This window comes from Pholcus phalangioides, unplaced genomic scaffold (genome assembly GCF_987345545.1).
Source record: "Pholcus phalangioides strain wild (caught in Gottingen) unplaced genomic scaffold, Ppha-v1.0 ptg000039l_1, whole genome shotgun sequence".
In the NCBI taxonomy this organism is placed as follows: Eukaryota; Metazoa; Arthropoda; class Arachnida; order Araneae; family Pholcidae; genus Pholcus; species Pholcus phalangioides.
This window is the reverse complement of record NW_028301625.1, coordinates 12,753,885-12,778,144: the sequence shown is the minus strand read 5'-3', so window position 1 is coordinate 12,778,144 and position 24,260 is coordinate 12,753,885. Positions and strand designations below refer to the sequence as shown.

General features: G+C 34.7%; 1 protein-coding gene across 2 annotated transcripts in view; it reads left to right on the top strand.

Annotated features, from left to right (window-relative positions):
• The window catches only part of LOC149065599 (homeobox protein extradenticle-like), a 325,830-nt gene that overhangs the window by 288,119 nt on the left and 13,451 nt on the right, over positions 1-24,260 (top strand). For both annotated transcript variants that reach the window (XM_089253573.1, XM_089253574.1), the window contains exons 4-6: positions 3,845-4,035; positions 15,463-15,598; positions 18,571-18,664. In XM_089253573.1, the coding sequence (XP_089109699.1) occupies positions 3,845-4,035; positions 15,463-15,598; positions 18,571-18,664 (421 nt within the window). The remainder of the gene's footprint in view (positions 1-3,844; positions 4,036-15,462; positions 15,599-18,570; positions 18,665-24,260) is intronic.

The window sequence follows — 24,260 nt, the reverse complement described above, 5'->3', positions numbered from 1 at the left end:
ATTTGTAACTACCTTTTTTGACATCAACAATGTATAGCTAGTAAAATGAAGTATGTGTCAGAAGCTGGATTCTAGTGGATGGTGTTGGGACATGTAAGCATTCTGGAAAGGTTTCAATCGTTACTATCAACAGCGATTTATCAGATTTTTCACAACAATATGCTTATCGGCCTTCTACCCAAGTATCTCTGAAATTGGACAGTTTGGTGAAATATTCGTGCACCGCTGTCACTAAAAGGTACCGTAAACGAGCGGCACTATAGCCAATATTTTCGGAGTATAAATTTAAAATAGAAACAACATACCACTATATGTGACATTGATGTGAGATGTAAACGTCATCTTCGAAAGAGCTTCAGGTCTGACGATGTACCACAATTGTGCAGTTCGAACGAACCAAGAGCTTCAGCACCAAATCAGACTTGACTTTTGTGCCATGTCCTGTTGTGTATGGGGCGTCAAAGCGGATGGATGGTCACCACACCCATATGGCCAGAAGTAGCATGACTTCAATTTGCGTTCCGATAAAAAAAATTAACATGTGCATTGTATAAAAAGAACCCCAAATTTTCCGTATCCTGTGAAAAAATGCCAAGAAAAAACGTTCTGCAAAAACTACTAGAACATCTCAAGCTGTTGGTAGCAACATTATTGTGTGAAATATTATAAGGAAATATAACATTTTCTGCTATTGTAGCATCGTCTGGGTTCGCTGATACTTCTGAAAGACAATTTCAATCGGGCGCGCGTAAGCCCAGGTCGATAAGATATTCGCCTAAAGTACCAAATGTTTAGAGGTGTCGCGAGTTCGATACCCGGTTCGTCCTTGTCAGAAAACTTTTCTGACACAGGGGTACAACAGAAACGCAGACGTGACCGCAGAAAAAATTACTACCGAGGGGTTAGTGCGCCAAACCTCTCGATGAGTATAAAAAGAAGCCTGCAGTTCGGAATCGGCAATATATTGTAGGTCCCGGTCTAATTAGCCCTCGTGTGCAGACAATGACCGTGGTGCGACAAAAATGATCAATGACAATTTCAATCGTTATGGTTATGAAACAATCCTTGCAGATCATATATACTCGTAAATGTTGATTGTTTTCCTAGGGATGTATGGGATCTTCCGGCACAGAAATGCGATGCGTCATATGCCCGAAAATGTCGCGATAACTAAAAAAGCATAACAAAAACCTTCAAAGTACCAATCTAGTACATCTGGCCAATGATGTACTACCTCTTAGGCTGGAATTACAGTATAAAAAGTTGATCAAAGACGTTTTACGAAACTTGAAAAAATAACCGATAAGCCTATTTGGATACATTTGCTTGAATGTAACCGATACGATTACTGGTTGCATTTTCCAAGTTTTATAAAAGAACTTTCATAAAACTTTCGTAGATGCCTTATCCCGGCTTTAAGGTTTTTCCCATCTTTTTTGAAACTCACCGTACCGATCAACACGGAGCACCCTCCAGTAGTTATCGAATGCACTGAAGTCTGATTTGCCCTTTTTTGACACTATTCTAGTATCTTATTGCGTCACTTCTAAATCATCTAGTTTATTCATATTATTCTTTATTATTATTATTCTTTATTATTATTATTCTTTATATTAACTGGTGGTTAATGTAACGTTGGTTGTGTATATTGAATCATGATAAAATTTGACACTTTTGCGACTTATCACGTTCTTTTTCCGGAATTTCAAGCCAAAATAACCAAGAACTTTATCCTATACAATCTACAAAAATTGAACAAGCATTCGTGTATTTGAATCCTTCAAATATTTTTGAATTACTTGAATTTATTTCAAAACTTAAAATCGTTATAGACATTGTATAAGTTCCTGTCGCTATTCTTCGTTCTTGGAAGATGGAAATTCTGAAATATTTTTATTCGAATACATATAATCCACGTTTTGAAAATGCGTTTGGTTTTGAGGGCTTTTTTTTCTGTTGAATTCTTTTTCTTTCTTTTTTTTTTTTTTTTTGTCTGTTACATTACCTCGAGGGGAGAAAACTTTGTGCAATAACTGGAAATGATTTTAAAACTCCAAAAATTTTCTAGCATTGTCGAGAAAGGAGAACGAAACAAAAAAAATTTTTTGGTGGAAGAGATTTTTCCTCTTATTCTGGCGGTCATATTGTTTAGAAGGGAAAAAATTTGACAACCGTGGTAGAGAGAGAGAGAGAGAGAGGATTAGCAAAACTTTGGAGAAAACGTTGCTTTGAAATTCGCTAATGACTTTTCCGATACAAGCGGAGGAAATGCTAGTACAATTATCGCTTCGGAGTAAATTTTCCCCTGGATAGCTTGCTAGTTAGAAACAAGAAAAGGGACAGCAGTTGGAAACTATGATTCGTTGGTAATGATTTCAAAAGCTTGTTGAAAAAAAAAATATATATTTTTTTTTCTCCTCCACTTTGTACTGATCTCAATTGTTAGTTATCGGTAAAAATATAATTCAATGATAACGTTATAACTTGCTTTTCCTGGTAAAATGGAAGAGTATCTTCATAGTGGCAGGTTGTAAAACTTATACGGACCATATCAGTTGTTTTTAGTTTAGCTTTAGTCTATATTTTTTCGAATGTTATTAGTTCATAACATATGCTGATGTAGAATGAATATTTGGTGTTTTGACCTTGGCTGAGATTTGTGAATAATGCGGTATGAGTAGTTTTGTTTAAAAAAAGTTTATCATTGTAGTCATGAGAATATATGGGAGATTTTTGTCTGGCATAAGCATTTTCATAAATAATGTTCCCATGGCTAACGAAGTTAATACCAGAAGTTGTTATCTATGGCAGGGATTTCCAACGTAAAAGCTCTCGAGGAACCCTTAATGCTTATGAGACTGTTTCGCGGAATCCAAACAAATTTTAAACATTTATCTAATGTACAGGGTGCCCCGTGTAAAGGTCGCATACGTTATGGGGTTCAAGAAACCTCACTCCTGGTGGATAAAAAAACTTCCAAAAACAATCTTTTTTACGACTTATAATTTCCAGATTGAAGTGGAAAATAACATTTATGACTAGTTTATCAGTCGTGGAGTTAGAATCAGCTTCTAGTTTGAAAATTCAATCTAAAAAAACTCCAACAAATCACACAAACCAATAAAACGTGAAGTTACATTGAGTAAAGACAGCCAGTTTCAAGCTATAGAGCACATAATTTTCTGAAAGTTGCCTTTTTTCCTTTTTTTTTTTTTTTGCTTGTCACGTGATGTTACATGACAAGTAGTGATTGGATAGTGAAAGAACGCATCCATGTGTTATCTGGGTTATGGAGTCCCAAAATTTTCAATGCACTCATTAACAGCGATGGTCATTCGTGGGAAATTTAATATTCTCTAATATACTTTACTTTAAACATCAAACAAAATAATATTTTGAAGACGGGAAAAAATGCAGTGCAATGCATTTCTTGAATTCTTTGTATGGCTCAAGTGTCCGCAGTCCCTGAACGACGAGGTCGATAGAGAAAACTACTGATTTCTCAGTTGAGTCATCCAAATGGTTTGAATGAAACCACACTATTTCGACAAAATTAAAAATAAAGAACAACTTTACAAGTATCAGCAACAAGAAAGTCTTCTTTGAGAGCTCTCCAAGTACCGGGATTTTTAAAGGTTGCATGACGTTTGGTTCTGCGAAATACCATATAGAAACATGATCTAGGGATCTGTGGTAGGATAACTTTATCAATAAAAGTACGAACAAGCGTACAAGTATACCGCATTTACTGAATATTCCACATTTTTTAGAGTTCGATTGAAATGTGTATTTGTGAGTATTTATATGCAATTTTAAAAAATAAATATATTTCAATTTTCTACAGGCGTGCAACGAGTTCACGACGCACGTCATGAACTTACTACGAGAGCAAAGCCGCACTCGCCCTATCACGACGAAAGAGATTGAAAGAATGGTGCAGATCATCCACAAGAAATTCAACTCCATCCAAGTCCAGCTGAAGCAGAGCACGTGTGAAGCCGTCATGATTCTCAGGTCCAGGTTTCTGGATGCGAGGTGAGTCTCGATGGCTTGTTTATGTTTTGTTCTTGTTCAAATCATGATGGAAATAACACTATCTTAACCTAATACATATTATCAGAAATAGTAGAAGTTATAATTCATCGTTTTTAATATGATGTATTTGGATGTCTTTTTCGTTATGCATCTGGGGATGCGGTATCTTAAAAGTAGAGACTGGCACTCATTTCGTTTTTGGAAGTGGAAAATGGTTCTGTACCAATGGTTTTCGACGAGGTTAAAATTTTGTGTTCAAAAATTGGCTTTAGCAAAGTTGCAGAAGTTTCCCTTGGAATCTCTCGCCACCTCCCCAACTAAAAAGAGATTTCCAACGTAGTATCGGAGAAGTCGAGATCCGAAACATTTCGTGAAGAAGCGAAACTTACCAGTCTGTCACCCGGGTTTGAAAGTTTTGCCACGGAAATGGGGCTTTAAGACATATCTCGAATGCAAAGGACCGTTTCACTTCTCTACACATTACTCAGCACTCTTCCTTCGGCAATATATTTTTTTGCTGTTTGAAGTTGGGCAGGGTAAAAGATGGGTGTGTGGAGGGGCTGATAGAAGTAAAGCAATATAACACAAGCCTAGGAAGTAGTTCGTGCATTTTGGGGAACTGGGTGAGAAACCATACCTCGTCGTTAAAAATTAGCAGAAACTTTTCTGACAGTGAGTTTCTAAGGCCAAAAGTATTGAGCGGTTTCGTGGTAATGTCGTTAATGCAATAACATCCATCAATTAAAAGTCTCGAGCTTTGCTAATTACCGCATTTTCTTAATCTTTTGGAATTTTGACTCGCTTGCCTCTCTCTCTTTTACCAACCTCTTGACACGCACACGTGCGTCCCCCACGAACCCTGTGTTTCTGTTACCCCACCTTCATTACATCCTTTTCAGCGGGGCGTTGCTGGAACACCGGTTATGATTAGCATGCTATGCTGCTTGGTGATCGCCTCCTTTTAAAAATCAATGAGAATCAGCTTCTTTAGCTTTGCTGCTGCACTTCAATTTTTGTGGCTGGATCCGTTCGTTCGCTAAAGATTAGCGTTTTGACGACTTGGTTTGGCATCGCCACTACCTCCATCCAAAAGTCATGTAATTCTCGAATTTTTTTTTCCTGTCCCTCTCTTTCAGTCTTCTCTTTCTCGTTGACTGCTAACCTCATCTTCGATCTTTTATGGTTCAACGCTGCCTAGAGCTTTAGGTTCACCCACCACCTGCGGCTATAACACGACTCTTTTAGCTGATGCCCCCTCTCTCGGCAACGTAATTTCAAACTTCATTTATTTTTGGACGGGAATTCGCGTCGTCATCTTCTTCCGTACCATGACTCAAGCTTTCATATAATTCTCCCGGCTTAATAAATAGTATCGTTGATATTCTATAATTCTAACTTTCGAAGCGATATTCGATATTTGATTGTTAGCCTTGTATTATGGTCATACAGTGTGCCCAGGAAGTTCTTATCTCGGGCCTCTTTCTTTTCTTCTCAACCGTTAGTTATAGAAACGTGCTTCCAATTGAATCGTCAGTTTTAAGAAGGGAATAAATATCAAAAATGGCAAAATTACTTTTTGTACTACAAAGTATGTCCAAGCTTCGCTCTACACGTGAGTGGTAAGATGAAAAAACAACAAAAACCATTCCCTATCCCTAGAGGCAGATATAGAACCTTGAAAAGCATAAGGTTTAAGAAGTTAAAGTACCACTCTTACCGTTTCTTCGATTTCTCAAAAACTAGATTTTTGCACTTGTTCCCTTCTTAAAACTGACGACACAATTAGATAAAATATCCAATTAACGTGCCAATTTCAGGAATGTTATATATTTTACCAGTATCCATATATGCACCGAGATACAAAATGTTTATACGGCTTCTTTGTCCTCTAACTACCAATTAGGAAATTGTTGCGTTGTCTTTCCTGAGCCCAAAAAAATATGTTTCTAAGTGCAATATTCGCTGAGATATAATGCTGATTGAAAGTTAATGATTGAACTCGGAATTTAGAAAAGTTGATAAATGGCAAATGCAAAATAATTTTTTCGAACTTTTTCTTGAGCATGGTTCTTAATATATGCTGCTCTTTCCCTCATTGTCAGTGTCTTGAACTCTAATGTCTCGGCTGATAATGCTACTGCACTTAGAAACATGGAATTTTCATCTTTGGCTTCAGGGCGAACATTTTCTGATTGAAGTTGATGGGCGAAAGGAACGTATAAAAAATTAAATTTTGTATCTCGTTAAATAATTGGCCCCTGGTAGAATAAATGACATACCTAAAGTAGACACGTTTTTTGGATACTCTTTTTCATTGAAAATATGTTTTTATAACCAACGGTTGGGAAGGAAAAGGCCTTGTTTAAGACATTCTGGGCGCCTGCATACCTAATCTAAAATTTTCAAAATTTTATTGTGACAAAAAGAAATTAGTTGGAAACCCATTTAATACTTTTCACGTTTTCTCCTTGGAATTATTAATACATATTGCGAAATATTTTTGAATTCTACGAAATACCAATCTGTTGAACAATTTCTCTTAGAAATCTCCTAAATCGCATTAAGAATCCGTTTCAAGTCGAATCATTACGAAAGATCTTTCATTGGAAATTAATTTAATAGAAATAATACCGGGGGAAAAAAATGATATCCCATATTCAAACTGTAATTAAAATAGAACAAGTGAGGCATAATGAGATGTATTAGAGAGAGAGGTAAAAAAAATTAATCTTCACTCGTCATTTTTTTTTTTTTTAACTTTCCGTATATCTCTCACGTGGTTTAACTGAATCCTTGATGAACCATGAGCTAATGGAAAATCCTCTAGGACTTAGTTATGTTAGGACGTTACATTTATTTTACCTCCACGCCTCGCGTGAAAGCAATAATAATAATAATATAGTATATTATATTTTTTTTTTGAAAAAAATGTGAAATTTAAAGCAGTAAAAAAAAAAATCTTTTGAATTTTTTTTAACCACGCTTTTTATTTTTTTGCGACTTGGTACTTTGAAAGCATTTCTTGTCTAATCCTCAAGCTTTTTAAAAGCAATTTTTTTTTTTTTCATGGTGTTTTCTTTGGTGCTGCTTCATTCGCCCTCTTTTCTGTTATTTACTTTCCTAACTGACAGTTTAATTCTTTCCTTTACATCGAAAAGTGAAAAAAAGCACCTAAATATAAAAAAAAAAATAAAAAATAAAATAAAGATCGCGCAGCACTAAAGACTCAAAAGTATTCGTGAAGATTTTATTTCTTCTTACAACTTTTTTAACGTCCCGTTTTTATGTTTTTTCTTTAGTCTTTGAGGTCGTTCTGTAGAATTTGCAACCAGACGTTTAAACTTAGATCATGACACTTTGAGCCGTTTTTTTTTTTATTTATATATATTCTGTTTTCTTATAATTTTTTTTTTTAGTTGGTCTTATTCTCTTCCATTTACTCTCCATTTTTTTTTTTTTTTTTTTTTTTTTGTTACTTTACGCATCCTTCCGATTAAGTGAAAAAAATAAAATAAAAGACTTGAGCACAGAACCGAGAGATACAACAGTAAAAAAAGCGGCCATTTCATACTGTTTGCTGCCTACCTAAGGTACAGGAAAAAGGAGCTGGAGAAGAGTATAAAAAAAATGTTATAAATAAATAATAAAATAACCGAGTGAATTGCAGAGAAAAGAATAGAATAGGAGATAGAAGGGAAGTATCCATTGACACGGAGACCATCTCTTTTCCGCCTCTATTCTTAATGTCATTAATTTTATTACCTCTTAAAACCCTAGGATTCGAAATTGCCATGAAGAGGAAATTTTAACATCGCCGCCACTAAAGATACTGTTTACACTCGTCAAAGAAAAAGGGGGGATGACTAGAAAGTTAATTTAAATTAATTTTAGGAGTGTGAAGCCTCCTCTCCCCCTGTATTTTCTATCACTACGACAACAAGTTAACGACTATGACGGATATGAGATTTTAGTTTTTAATGACGTGAATGAGAAACATCTCAGGTCTGTAATTTTCTTGTAAAAATTAATTATTGCAATTTGTTATGTATATACTGTAAGGAAATTAACACTAGAGATCTGTATGTTTTTGATTATTAAATAAAAGTGTAATGATGAGGTTTGTGTTTGTTTAATGCAAATAGAGAGAAATGAAGTAAAATTTCGGTTCCCGGTTGTGTTTTTTCGAATTGGATGAGCAAGAGAATTGAATTTGATTTAATTCTGGCTAGGCCCGCTGTAGTTACGTCCATTTGGATGCAATGAAACTTCTAAGTGATTCATTTTTTGTTCTAAAAAACTGGACTTTTGAAGATGTGACCACACTAAAACTTCCTTCAGACCAGAGTTTTTCAACTTGTGGTCCGCTGAGTAGAAGTGGGCCATAAAGGTATAGATAGGTGATCCGCAGGCAGACTTGAAAATTTAATTCTGATGAAATGAAAATTATTCAGTTGTATGCAACGAATATTGATGATATTCACATTGACTCGAACAATAAATACAGCCCACATACATGTACCTCGTCCATATTCCTCTGTGGAATTTCTAACGAATCGGTACATGTTGAGATTATGTCCGTGTTGTGAACCTAACGTGAACTTGTTTCTGTGTAATTGTTATAGTGCTGCCATCTGACATGTATTTTTTTTTTCGAACTATGAGTGAAGTGTAATGTTCGAAGATTTTATCGTAGTAGGCCTGTTGCTCTCTGCGGCGAAACTTTTGAATGGGAAGATGGGCTTGCATTCGCAACTTGAAGTTGGGAACCGCAGAAAACCAACTTCAGCCGACCATCACTGCGGCGACGGTGGGGTTAGAAATCGGGACCTCGCGATGAACCCCACCGCTCACATACAGCCCACATACTGTAAATTAGTGGACCATCGAATAATTTTTGAAATTTTAGTGGTCCTTGGGTTCAGAAAGGATGAAAACCCATCTCTGCTTTAAACGATTTCCTCCAGGGAAAACTTCCGGACTGGAAAAAAATTGATACTAAAGTGCAATATTTTTCAAAAGGTTTGCTAAGGGTTCTGTGGGTTGCTTTTGAGAACAAAGTTGAAAATAAATTCTGAAAATCCGTGTTTCTATACACCTCTCACGTGTGCTTGGCTATAGCTATTCCCAATAATTTGGGCAAGCTACACTTCTGGAAAAGGGATTATAATTTTTAATACAGTAGAGTCTCGCTTATTCGACATAAAAGGGAAGGCAGAACGTCGGATAAACGAAAATAGTCAGATAACAGGGAGGTGTTAAGAAAACCAGACCTGCCAACTCTCCGGATTTTTTATCCTTCCTCCTGCTCTCCGGATTTGTTGAAATTTCTTTGGATTTTGGCAGAAAATTGGATTTTACGCGAGCTTTCACGTTCTCGTGACATCAATGACTGCCGTCGTCGTTAGGGAAAACACCCATAGAGGACAGCATGGTCATTTCCATCGAGCAGCCATAAAAAAGTCTTGGTGACCGCACTTAAGCAACTGACAAAGACGTGACTTTGTTAACGTAGCGTTTATCGGCAATTATTTATCAGGGGCGTGACCTTGGTTGCCGAAATTCCTGTATAATCGTTATTGTATTCCATTAACAGCCGTGCGGTATATAAACACAAGTTTTTCGTCAGCAGCTTTGTATTTTGAAGTTTTTTAATTGTTTCCTCTGATTAAATATGTCTTCAGAAAGAAAATATAAAACTTTAAGCTATATAAAACTTTTAAGAGAGTTCATATATCCAAGATAATCACTGATAGCATCCACGGAAGGAAACACTTATGTTTTTTTTATGAAAAGTATATGTAGATGTGATTTATCTATTCTGCATGGAAAGACTGACATGGAATTATATTCTGCTCAGGGGCAATGCAGAACCTGCCTTGGGGGGTGGGTGGGGGGGAGGGAGGAATGGAACTTTTTCTTAATTGATTAAAAAAAAAATGTTTTTGTGAATTTTTTTTGATCGAGTCTATGAGTGCCGGAGGGGGAAGTACCCCCCCCCCTTCCCGGGAGAATCTCCGAATTTCTGGATTCCAAAAGTTGGCACGTCTGGAAAAGACCTATTAAACATCAAGCTATGTTATAATTTTACGCATTACGAACCTAATAATCATGTTTTAGAACAAAACAACAGAGAAAATGAACTGAAAAAGGAACATAGTTACAGAATATTCTGAACTTATAGTTACAGAATATTCTGAAGTTAAATACAGTATACTTAAAAAGTTCAGTCCTGTGATGATTTTTAAAAAAAATGTTTAATCGTAGTCTGCTCTCCTGACGAATGCCGTTTCTTCGCTACCAAGTCTCGCCATCTTTGTAGCAGCATTATGTCAATTCCTGTTGCTTCTGTAGCTTCTTCTTGTTGCTCAATGTATTTAATTTGCAGTTCTTAATGGCGATTGATGCGGTTGTGTTTTTTTTTATTGCGCGGTGGGACGTCGGATAAACTAGACTCTACTGTATATGTATCTACTGGCCCTCTGCCTGATATCAAGGTGCTTTGATGATGCCCAAATGGACGAAGACACGCAGTTCAGGGGGTTCTTTGGGTTCCTGTGGAATAGATGAAGAGGATCTCGAATAAGTACTTATTGAAAAACACGGTTGATGGCTTTTCAGAGAGCTTTCAATATATTTGTGTCGTCAAAGTAATCAGGTATTCAGTTACAGATTTATCAAATGAACGAAAATTCACGAATAATTTTTGGATGAATTTGACTTAAATTTATTTTATCAAGCGGTAAAGGATGTCGATGTTCGTTTGAAATTAGATTAGAGCAGCAAATGTAATTCCAGAAAAATGGAATAACGGGTAAAGTTAATATAGTCAAAAAGAGATATATTCTAATGGTAATATTACGTCAGGAAAAATTAAAGTTCAAACCGCTCAATAATGAAATTTTTCAATTTGCAATCTAGCAGTTTATAGTTTCCTCATCCCGATATCCAGCCATAACCAAGAATTTGGTTTCTGTATGTCCTCAAACACACACGTTACTCTAACCACCCTGACAGGTGTTTGATATTCATATGATGACCAGTAATTTCAAAATAGCAATAATATCTTATCTCTCATTATTATTCCTCCTACTTTATCTCTAAACTTGCCACCTTGACATCATATAAAAAACTGTAAACGAATGACATTGTTATAACATAAAAATAAAAATCTTCAACAGAAATATAAAGGTTCTGGTAGTATATCCAGATAAATATGATATTTTCTAAGAACTGTAGATACCCCAAATTGATAGTGACACGGCGCTATATATCATGTGAGAATCGCGGTAAAACAATAAGAAAGTGTCAAAAATTGAAACATCACACAAGTAATAACCGGAATTATTTTCGCGACACTATGTACTATATATACAAAAATATAGATTACAACTCTATACCATATTAATCACAGTCTAAAAAGAACACCCCCTAACGAGAACGATCCGTTAAATTGTTGATTACACGTGATCATCGTATGTAATCAATCATCATCAGTTAGAAAAATAATAGTGAATAGTCTCGACGAAGTATTGCAAGATTGAAAAAGATGCCATGTAATGGCATTGCAGTGGTGGATAGGGATATCCGTATATAAATATATATATTACGGTTAGAGAGAAGAAATGTTTTTGGAGACAGAAAAAAAGAAAATAATTTCAAATTCAAATCAATTTAAAATAAGAAAAAAAAAATTTCTCCAAGCTCGGATATTACATCCGAAAGAGGCATCAAAAGAAGAACCAAGATCTGATTTCTTTCAATAATTTCTCCGCAATCCCCCTTTCTTTAAAAGCAATTACAGTTTTTAAGACACGGGGAACAATTTGTGTCAGTTGAAGTGGCATTTAACTTTAATGCTTCTTGAGAGCCTAAGCCTTATATCCGACGACGACGCCCTTTTTTTTTTTCTTATTAATTCTCAAGAATTAATGCCGTATTATTTCCTTCAACAATGCAAATTAACAAAGGTTGAAATATTCCTCTTCAATAGTATAGGAGTTCTATTCTTATTCTCGAAAGTTTAAAAAAAACAAATGGAGATTTTTATGAGTTTTTTCTTTAATTTTTATTTTTACCAACGCGTTTTTTCACTTAAAATTTGGTAAAAATGTTGAGAATTGCTGAAAAAAAAATTACTTATAAGTGGAATCGTGCTTTTATCGAAAGAATTTAAACCAGGTAAACGAAAGAAATTTACACTTGATACAAAATATATTTAGGGCACGATATTTATTTTTTCGCAGAGACAGCACGGAAAGAGTTCAAATTCTAAAATTAAAGTAAGATACGAACAGGTACAGCGAAGAGGTCGGTAAATTCTGCTGGGATAGTAGCATCTTTGTAAAATTATAATTGAGGAAATATAAACATTGGACTTCTATACGGTCCCTAAACAAAAATTAGTTAAACTTGTGGCTCTTTTTATTAAATCGAAAGAAATATATCTTGTAACAATTGAATGAAAATTCGCTGAAATATCATTGAAATTCTTGATTTTTGCCACTTTTTACGTGTTAAAATAAGTGTCAGATATTTTTAAGACTTCGAAAAAACACAGAAAGTTGTAAACATCAAGTATTTCAATCACCTACCTCGACAAACTTTCATCCTAATGTTAAGTACAAATTTCAGTACAATAAAGAAAATTGAAAAATTGACTCTATTGGCATTTAAAAATTTTTTCGATTAAGTGCAGTATAATAACCAGGGCTTGTTTCTCGCATGAGCAAACGGACCATGTGCCGTGTGCCCACAAATTTTAAGGGTCCCCAAAATTTAAGAGTTTGTTCTGCATATTTACTTCCTCATCTTGTTGAATTTTGAACGTAAAAGGGAATAACCCTGATGAAGAAACAAAGCAAGAAAGTGCTACAGCATATTTCAGAATTTATTTTAATAGTAATTATTCATAATTGCTATATAATAATTAGAGATTATTATTATGCTATTATTATTGCTGTATAATAATTGCTATATAATAATTGCTATATAATAATTAGAGATTATTATTATGCTATTATTATTGCTGTATAATAATTGCTATATAGTAATTAGGAGTTTAGGCAAAATGTCATAGATTCTTTTTTTCCTATTTTTAAACCTTTTTGTGAATATGAACTTTTTGATTTTTTTTTCCTGCCGTAACTGCCTATTTAGACATAGTTTTATATTTATCAGTGAATTTTAGAGGCCATGTTCTGTATGACTAGGATATTTTAGGCAATAAAAACTTCAAAAGATTTGCTCATTTTAAAAATTTGAATTCTTAGGCCGGAATTATTACACAGTAAAAGTTGAAGAGCTTTTACAAAACTTGAAAAACAAACAATAAGCCTATAGGTTACATTCGCCCGAATGTAATCGATACGCTTATTAGTTGCATTTTACGTTTTATAAAAGAACTTTTATCAAACTTTTATAACGTATAGTCTCGGTTTTATTATAAATTCTTATCAAAAAGCCTCGCCCTTCCCAGTCCCATTTGAATGCAAATAGGTGTAATTGCCTGAGAGATAGACATCTGACAAAACAGTAATGTCAGCATAGAAGTGATTAGTTAAGATTTTTAATCTCTGTGCTGTAGAAAATTTTCAGATAGCGCAATCAACGTACCATCAAACTCATGTCGATATTGTAGGAGTTCTTATTAAAACATAATTACAATTATTCAAATTATTATTCTTCAATTTTTGTTAGCCTTATTTTGAATTTTCTAATTACATATTTAGTATTTGATCGAGTCACCTCCGACCCAAGTTTGAAGGGTCGCAAACACTTTTTTTTGGCATGATAGTATCAACTTTACTAATAATACAGATATTATAAACTAATAAAGAAAAATAGACGGTGTAACGGTAGCCAATTTTTATATCCTTATTATCTTAGTTTTTAGTTATTTTTCATTTTGTTCATTGATTATTAATACTTTTTTTCGTGCCTATTTTAAGCACTTTTAGTGATTTTTTGCCTGCCTATTTTCACAGTTTTTAGTGCCGGTTTCTTATAATAATACTCTGTAACTGTGACTCAAAAAACACTAGGCATGAAGGGTTCCCCAAAAATTTATGTTTGCCCATTGCCCGAGCTTATAAGGAACAGGCCCTGATAATAACTCTAATTGTTATTTATCCATCTATTATTATTTATCTATCTCGTTAGCATAGATCAATTTCACTATTTTTGTTTATTCTTCCCCCATTTCATTTTAGTTTTCGAATCGTAAAATTTTTATTCTTTACTAACATTCCTCCATGTCTAATATTTTCATCACAACCCGTTCAAACTTAAATTAATATATAGATTTATTGAACGTTGATCTATCAAATTAATATTATTCAACAATAAATACGCACTGTATATAACGGGATGCAACTTTGACGAGATTAAAAAAAGAAGGCTTCAACTTATTTCAATTTTCGTATAACTGACGTTTTTACTAAATAATGTTTTATTTTTTGTTTATTTATTTTTTTGTCCATGGCCCTTGTTAGAAATTCTTCTGCCTGCCTTCCACCTTCTTGTTTTCGAATGCTTGTCATTTTAATTAAATCTGAGCCCGTCGTCTAAAACAATTCGCGTTTTTCGTAAATTTCACGCTTTTTTTTTTAAATTCTTTGTTAAAGGGATGTGCTAGTTGAAAAAAAAAATTGTTGAAAAAATACATAACAATAAAAAAAATACCGGTTCGTTAAAAGGCATTTAACGTTTTCTTTCTAAAGTAAAGTACTTTATTTGTTTTCTAGTCATTTTTTTAGTAATCGTGTGTCCATAACGTTCTTTTTCAGAGAAGGGGAGAGAGAGATAGCCATTCGTGTTTAAAAGATATTTTTAACTTTGAGGAAATTTTAACACTTAAAAAAAATACAGAATTAACAACTTTTTAGGGGTTTTTTTTTTTTCTGAAGCTTATCAAGAAGTAAATATTTTCTTGTAGTCTCCAACGTTTTTCGTCAAGTCTTTTAATTGATTTGGAAAATCTTTCGTTTAAATTGACGTGGCTTGTTACCGTGCATTTTAATTTTTTTTTTTTTTTTTTTTTTTTTTGTGTTTAGAAAAAATTTAATTTTTTCACCGGTTTTCAGCTCATCTATTCTTCTTTCTAATCAATTTTTTTTAACGCGTTCCTGTTTTTTTTTCCCCCTCATTGAATATTCTTTTTTTTATGTGTCTTTTAGGAAGTATTTTAAAAATCATTGATTTCGTAAGCGATCGATATACATTTATTTTTTTTTTTCGAATTTAAATTTAAGTGGTTATAAACGAACGTGACGTGTTATGTATCACAAAATTGGCTTATGTGTGTGATAATATTTTTTTCGTTTAGTGGTGGATTTTGTTAGTTTTTTATTTATTTTTTTTTTCAGTTTAAAAAATGAACATTTTAGTTTTTAATTTTCTGATTATTTCAATTTTTTTTTCTTTCTGCAGACGGAAGCGAAGGAATTTCAGCAAGCAGGCCACAGAAATACTCAATGAGTATTTCTATTCTCATCTGAGCAATCCCTATCCGAGTGAAGAAGCGAAAGAGGAATTAGCCCGGAAGTGTGGTATAACAGTCTCACAGGTGAGTTTGAAAAATTTGAGAAAAATTACATTTTTTTGAAGTTATGGAGAATTTTGCTCTATTTTTGAATTTTGATAGATACTAAATGTAGAAAGTCTAGTAAAAGTCCGTTATAGCGACAGCTCACAATCACGAGGAAAATTGTCGTTATAACGGACGCTTCGTTTTAAGCAAATTTAAATTTTTTGCCCGGCCACAGGTTATAAAATTGTAGAATATTGCTACTTTATCTGCATTACAACGTCTTTTGAACCATTTCGTTGTGGTATTAGAATGAGTAGAATTTTAGTCATGAAATTTATTTTTGGTCTCTCAGCAGTTTATTCTCTGAGACATTTTTGAATAGAATTTTGAATTATCTTAGCGATTTAGTCGACCAACTAAGTAATTAAAATTTTTAATTAATATATCACTGCTCACTTTCATGTGTGTGTGGCTGTATGGACTCGTCAACATATTTCCGATAATTGGAAAGTTTTTAGCACGATTTTTTGTCGTTTTCGGACACGACTTTAAACTGTAAGTTGCGGTCCGTGGTTTCTTAGTCATTGGGAGAGGTAAAAGCCAAATGGAATCGTCACATATCCTATGTGTATAGAGGAGAAGCCTAAAAAAGGTAGAGGAGGTTAAAACAATTTGACTTCTCTGTGTTTATACTTTGTTCGAAGTACCTCAGAGTAATATTAACCAGGAGCATGTGCCATGACAAATGTCATCATGTTTGATTATTGAAGAGAGAGAAGGAAAAACTGGCATTTTTTTGAGAAGTTGTTGACGTTATGGCGAATATTTCCTAATTTTCAACTCGCTATAACCGAATATTTTTGTATCTTCAACATTAACTATTTGACAATCACTTGAAAATCGCTCGTTATAGCGAGATTCTCTTTATATTATAATTCGTACTCGTTATATCGAACTTTTACTGAATTATTTTTTTTGTGTGTGGAAACTTAAGATTTGAACCAGGATGATCTCTCATATTTTTTGATCATTAATTTGTAGTTTATACTATATGGATATTTTTAGAACAGTGAGTATATAGCTTGTTTCTGGCACGTTATTTGTTAAAGGAAAATGAAGCAATGTTGCTGTCAGTCATCGCTCGATTGGTCATACTTTCCCGCAATCACGTTCTGAATTTTTGTGACGTCAACTCGACTCACAATCTTATCATCTCCAGTCACTATACAGGAGATAGATGTCGTTCGCTGTGTTAGTCAAACATTGTGTTTTTGAACATTACCCATAGTTGCCGCTGTGTGTGTGTGTGTGCAAGCATCGCATCATTCTTCGTAGAGAAAACTTCCCAGAATATACCACGAACTACATCAAAAATCTACTCTTTTTTTCCCGTGTGTTGGCGATGTGTTCCTTCTCTATGGTATGTGGACAAGGTTAGGGGAAAAGCAACATCCAGTATTTCTCTTTTGCCAGTTTTGCGTCTCTCGCTAGTAACAAAACCCCCTCGCGCCCGATTTATTATACTTTAATAAGTTTGTCTTTCAAACCACGGAATGCCTTATAAATATTAATAAGGCTGTCTTGGGCGCATTTGATAAATTTTGGCCGCACCATCCGCTTACTTTCTTTTTTTTCCTTTCGCTCCGATACATTGCCTTTGCCACGGCGTTGCTCGCTTTGAAAAATGTGGAACGCGCAACTTCTCCTGGTTTTGTGTAAAAATGTCTTTGTAGGCACTCACTATATATTCAATATATACATATATATGAGTCTACGTACTTACTGTTGACGATATCACACGCACATCAGTTAATACTCGTAATGTGGAGTGTAAAATAGAGTACAGAATAATCCAGTATCTTACCTGAGAATTCTGTGTGGAGATGGTTTCATGGCCGTCGTTTAAATGAAATTCAATCACCCGACGCGTTTGAATACGCCTTTTATGTTTCGAATAAATAATAACTGATTATGAAACTCTCATCTCTCGCAAGAAGCTTGACATAATTGATGATCGGGATATCTTTGGTTTATCCACCCGATATTGAAATGATAATCCTTAAAAATTATAAATGTCTCGCATACAAGAGACATAGCATTTCACAAAATATTGACACAATTTAGTATTTGAATAGCTTTAAAAAATCATTTTTAATTCAGGAGACACTGGATAAACTCTCACGAGAAGGTAGGTTCCTGATTAATAGGTGACATTGAAATAGGTAGCCTATTAGCTCTAAAAAATATTTTATGTTAAGAAAATTTTGTATGTATTATATATATAATATTTTATGTGTGTGACTATGTTCATGATGCATTATTGAAAATTATTTTCGTTAATGGATGTAAACTGTTAGAGCGAACACGCAGCATATTCTGCGTAATTATGGTGTATCCCTTCGCAGTCTCATAATGTTTTTGAACAGAGAAGTTACAGCAGCCTTTGAACTAGTCGACTGCGGATGGATCTTGAAGCCTATGTGAGTATGCATCATAATACCACGGAGCAACGTGGTTCCCACTTTTTTTTCAGTCAGGGTTACCCATAACGCTTATGCTATTCATAACTATGAACTTTTACTTCAAAATAATTACTCAAAATGCAAGAAAAATTTCCAGTTTCGGAATCTATTAGGAAAATAATGAGAAGCTCTCACTTCCCCATTTTCAAGATTTTGGGAGTTCGCTGACCAGAAGTTGGGATTCGCTGTTGACCAAAGTTTTCTACGGCATTGGATCATTATAATAGTCCAAGATACTCATGTTCTTTGAGTCACAAAAAAAATTATTGCCGTACTCTATAAATTTCTCATTCCAGATCCGCCATGAGGATTTTATATTTAAAAAATACGGGAAGCGGAATATTTCTTATAATGTCACTTACTGCATCTAAATAGGCTGCAAAGATAGTTATTATTTCAAGAAACTTCTGATTTTTTTTTCGGCAGATATGGTTGGCATCGTGAATTTGCCCGTCGAGAAAGTGATGGTAATTATTTCTGTTACAGGTTTCAAATTGGTTTGGGAACAAGCGTATTCGATATAAAAAAAATATCGGCAAGGCCCAAGAAGAGGCGAACCTGTATGCTGCGAAAAAAGCAGGTATGTTGTACAGATTTTTTTTTTTTTCAAGTTTTATTTCTTTTTTTCTATTCCCTCACTAGCCTCATTAAATATGAACGGGGCTCTGACGTTGGCCATTAATAGGCATATCTCGTCTCTCACTTTCTCTATCCTTTTTCCATTATGAATCCCTACCTCTAAACTAAAAACTGGTTTGTCGGATAATTCTTTGATTGTGGAAAATATGTCCTATTGACTGCTTGTATGTGTTCGTTGAGTATCTTGTAAGTGGAATATACTGTTAGTATGTTTATAATGTCCATTTATGAGCTCTTTCTTTCATTAACTTCATGAAATCATGTGTGTGTGTGTGTGCGTTCCTTTTCAGCAATGAATTTAACTTTTTTTTAAATCAATATATTGAATTTGCTTCAGATTACAGCGTTTACCGAAACGGGTTTCCTCGAGGATTTCCAAAAAGCTGCTTTATGGTAATAGAAATTCCAGAGATGAAATTTGGTTTTTGTTTGTTGTGTATTGCTTGGTTTTTTTTTTCTTATCCATACCCTTACTTCTTATAGTAAACTTAGTTATGGTGAGTATTTATTTTATGTTAGAGTTCTGGTTCAAAACCTACAAGACATGTTCTTTACGAGAAGGTAAGAACAGAGATTTTGTCTTAAAAGTCCATCTAGGCCATTTGATGAATCATATTTTCTACGAAGGTTCCAAAAAGTGTTAAGTTTGTGTTCAAAATGGTTTGTATTTGTGTATTTTACGCTTTTTGAAAACTTCTCTGTTCAAACAACATAGTAACTGTGTATTATATATTTAGCGTGTGTGTATAAAGTGTGTTAGATTTCAACTTCTCAAATTTGTTTTGAATCATTGAAAATGCTGGAAATTTAGTACCTTTGATGATGGTGTAGTGAAAAACTGAAAAATTTTGTTTGCGTGAAATACCTTGATGATTAGTCAGTCTTGAAATGTTATGTGTGCTCTCGAAATGCGTGTTAAAATTTTATGCAAAAATTTGTTTTTATTTATTTGAATTTGGGCAAAATATTTTCAATGCAATTTATCGGTTGAATTCAGTCATGATTCAATTGTTGATCATAAATCTTTTTTTCCAGGTCTCGATTTGATTCGGGGCAGCCTCTCGTAGCAAATCCATCAGGCGTTTTTATTTTCTTTTATAGTATTCATTCTTTCACGATACAAACTGACGAATAAGATTGATATGTAATACGTTTTCAACAGATGATTCTACTGATGGACTTACGATAAATCATCCGTTCAATATACTTTCATTGTTATCAGAAATTTCAATTTTGAGCTTCTTTTAAAAGTTACATTTCTAAGAACATTATTTCAGGCCTAGGTGAACTCACGAACAGAAAAAAAAGTATTGTGTGGACGGTTTATTCTCTTAAATGGATTGTTGTTGGTGTGAAACTAAATGAAAGAGGTATTGAGGAAAAAGTCTTTCTTCGAAGTTAATCAATTCATTGATTTATTAGTCATGCTTTATCCGTTCGGTCGCTTTCATCCAAAGCAGCGTGAATAAATTATAAAAATGGAATTCATCAAATAAGCAATGGAAAAGAGAAAAAAATAATAATAATAGCGAGGAAAGCGCAAAAATCTCTTTTAGCTTAAGCGGCATTGTTACCCAAAATCACTATTTCATTTTTTTAATATTATTATTATTATTATTCTCGTTGTGTTCTTTATTTAGGGAGGATGAAGGAATTGTGTGCGTACACCCCAGAATCATTAATCATTTTAGAGACATTCTTGCTTTGCCATAAACATCTCCCCGCACAACTATTTCTAGGCCCGTGGAGTGACAATTTCGGGGTGTTATTGACCATAATTTTGAGATTATCAGACAAAAGCTGAAAGCAAATATACCGAAATGATGAAATTACTTCCTTGACGATTTCTGAACAAGATGAAAAATGATGCACGCGCTGCTGAAAAGACAAGAGCAATGAATGTATGTATAAATATGGGTACTGGAATTCCCTGCCCTTTTCGGTGTATCTCTTGTTTGGATGTGTTGCGAGGATGCTGGAATTGGTGGCTACTCGCCCTCTGAACGCCGACATTTGAATTATTTCTTTTGTCTAGGCGGGGAATGATGTGGTTTTTTTCGCCGATGTCTGCCATGTTCAGGCTTTTTTTATGTCTAGATCTGATATGATGTATAGCTTTTGTTATAGGTATCTGATCAAAATATGCAAAAATGTCCATGTCGACGGAATTTATTTTTTATTGGACTCCCGCTGAATTTTCTCACATAAGTTTATGAAGGAGTCAGGTTGCATGTTGACTTTTCTCTAAAAATCTCTACTACTTTTTTTTTTTAATTTCCATGTATGTAATTGCTATTACCTACTCGGGTACTGGAATTTACGATCGTATATTTTCTGGGGATCATTTTTAAAATATACGAAACTGCCACTGTCTGATGGACGATCTCGTGAGTTCAAGATCCTGCAATGCAACAACGATATGTTTATGGGGAAGTTAAATCGTCAAGATGAACATGATTGTTATCGAAAAATTGTGTCCGTAACTTTTCTCATTTTACACGAGTTTTGATATTTATGTCCGCCATCGTTTGCGGAAAATATATCGTTTCGGTACGGCAGCTGTGGTTTAGTAATTGTGCTCGGAAAAAATGTTTTTCGCCTGATGGGCTACGAAAAGAAATGACGTACCAATCCTCAGATATAGGTTACACATACTAGATGAGCTGCTCTTTCGTAGTTAGATAACTTCAACATCTGCAAATGTAAGTAGAGGATTCAGGGGTGACTTGGGCAGGAACCAAAAAAAAAAAAAAAATTCCAAAGAAGTAAGTGCTGGGGAAGTAGAGAGATCACGCACTATGCAATGAATGCATGCGTGTTGTCATACCCGATCCATTCCCACAAGCCATTGTTCGTTTTCATCTCGATAATGGCTGTCGAAAGAATTAGATCCAATCCGAATATATAGAAATATATAGATGCATGCGCACGCTGGGAAACTTGGGTGAAGATAGAATGAGGTTGTGGATGGTTGGTTGGTTGGGAATGGTACATAGTACCATGGGGCAAAGTATGGGAGGAACTGAACTGACTTTCTTCTTGATTGCTGCATCGGCGGGGAGGTTGTGTTCGTTTCTAGCTGGATGGATGTCTGCCTGCCTGATGACTGGCTCTCTCTCTTACCCGTCCACGTTATTTCCAGCTAGGAAATTGCTTGTCTGCCTAGGCTTGTCCTTCACTCACTGCGAGATAATGACAAAAAGCCGGAGATAGGGGGCCGTCATACATATTGATGCTAATTACTTTTAGGTTTGCGAGCTGTTATAATATTTATAATTTCCTTTTGTGTTTTGTTTCTTTGTCCTACACCAAAGCTCAACTCTCCGTGAGCGAATAACTGGAGAGAGAGAGAGAGAGACAATAGAGGTCTCTAATGTACTCACTGTTAAATTTTTATTCATACTCTCGTAGTTTCCATCATACAATTGCATTCCTTACGACCCTCTTGGATATATACCATTTTTGTCGATCACGTTATTTAATGGATTTATATTTCGGTATAAATGCTAGTTTGTGGCTTTGTAGTGTGTGAAGAGCTTCAACAGAAAGAGAAATTCAACAATTAAATCAGTTTAAACGGACGTTAGTTGTAAATTATTTTTTTCTATCCATCTTGTTAAGCAATTTGCTTATTCTAGCCTTAGTTTTTGTATTTGCGTGAGAGTTGGTTCACTTCTAAGACAACTAAGTCTTAAAAATTACTTATCCAGCTGTCTCCTTTCTCATAATTTTTTTTCTCATCACTTTCATTTCAAGTTGATCCTTAGGGTCTTATATTGCAGTGTTTCTCAAATTGTGCGTCGTGGCTCCTAAGGGTATCGTCAACCTTTGTTAGGGGCATCGTGATGAGCTGGAGATATCAATTTATATGGCTACTCTCTCTGTCTTCGAACTGGTTCGTTTAATAAGTGAAAATATCTATTAAATTATTCTGGGGAGCTGCCGATGAACCATGAATGGGACAAGGGAGCCGAGGGTGAAAAGAGAACCACTACTATATTGTACCACAGCTTTTACCGCCTTTCTGGACTTCCCCAGGTACTCCTAGAGGGTGACATCACCCAAATTTTGAGAGAGAAAGAGAAAGAGGCTACTACATATATTTTGGAACAATTTGAAAGCTTTAATGCTATCAAAATTGTCACTAAAGAATCGACATGTCTTAAAATGATAGTTATAATTGCAGAAGTAAGAACCCTCCAAAAAATAGTACTACAAATTTGCTATAGCTATGGTCAATTTCGAATTTGTTTCAGTGTTTACGAGATTTTTATATATAAATTTATTTTCAAAACCAATCTCTCTACCAGCTTGAGAATGAAAGAACAAAATAGTCTCGATTCATTTGAAAGTTTTAATTGACAATAATGCAATGATTTAACAAATCATAAAAAAAAACTGTGATGCTATGTGTCCACGTAACCACTCATCATCACTCATTTCAGTGTAAAATGCCACGATGATTCTAGAATTAATGTCTCTTCGCAATGGAACAAGATATGGATGATGTTTTTTATATATATTTTTTTTTTCTACATGGGAAAAACAGAGCGAAGAAGAGATGAATATGATGATCGCTATAATCCACGGTAGAATAGGTTGAGGATGGTGGACGTGGGGGGGGGTGGACCTATCTCGTTGCTGTGTACGTATGTGTATGTGTGGATGGAACCTAGCAACCTACAAGTTGCGAGGCCTTTCTTGCAGCCAAGTGCTTTGGTATTTCAGGAATTTAATATTAGTGGCCGGCTACTCGGGCAAGAAGATGTAGCTCGCATTCTTTTTATGTTTTTTATTGCCCTCCTATTCTCGCTCTCTCTTCTCTGCAGATACTCTGCTCGATTCCCTCACACGGACCCTCTCTCTGTAACTCTCTCTCAATGTTAGGCGACGAAGCGGGAAAGCAGAAAAATGTCTCCACTGCCGAGCTGCATTCCTTTGCTAGTTCCTAGCGCTCTCTCGGAGCGTCACTCACCAAACTAAAAAAAAAAAAATATATTTTATTATTATTATTATTATACATTTTTTTTAATAGTAGCTGGAGCTGCAATTTTCTTGGTGTCGTTCAGTGTGTAATCCCATTTTCCCTTATCTTGCCTAATTATTTGAAGGTCTGAAGCCGAGCCGTGGTGGTATAGTAACCCTTTTACCCTGAAAAAAGGCTTTTTCCCGTCATCTTAGCCGCTACCACCAACCATCCTCTCTTGTTGTCGAAACTCTTTTCTCTGGTAAGGAATTCATGTGTGTGTGTGTGTGTGTAGGATTAAGGAGAGCGTCGAATGGAATAGTTTCGAAGATATGAAGGGGAGTCCAACGAGTTTTTTTATTTTTCTATGTTCTCTGTTTCTTAACTAATTTTTTTTGTTTTTTTGTTTTTGTTTTCGGTGTTGTGTTATTACTATTAGATTCATTAAGTAATTTTTCAAGCTTTTCATGACCGACCTAGTAATTAACCTGTGAATAGTGAATGACGCTAATTTGCCATGCATCCTAATTTTCTTTTGATTGCGTCGTATACGAATAGCGATGTGATTGCA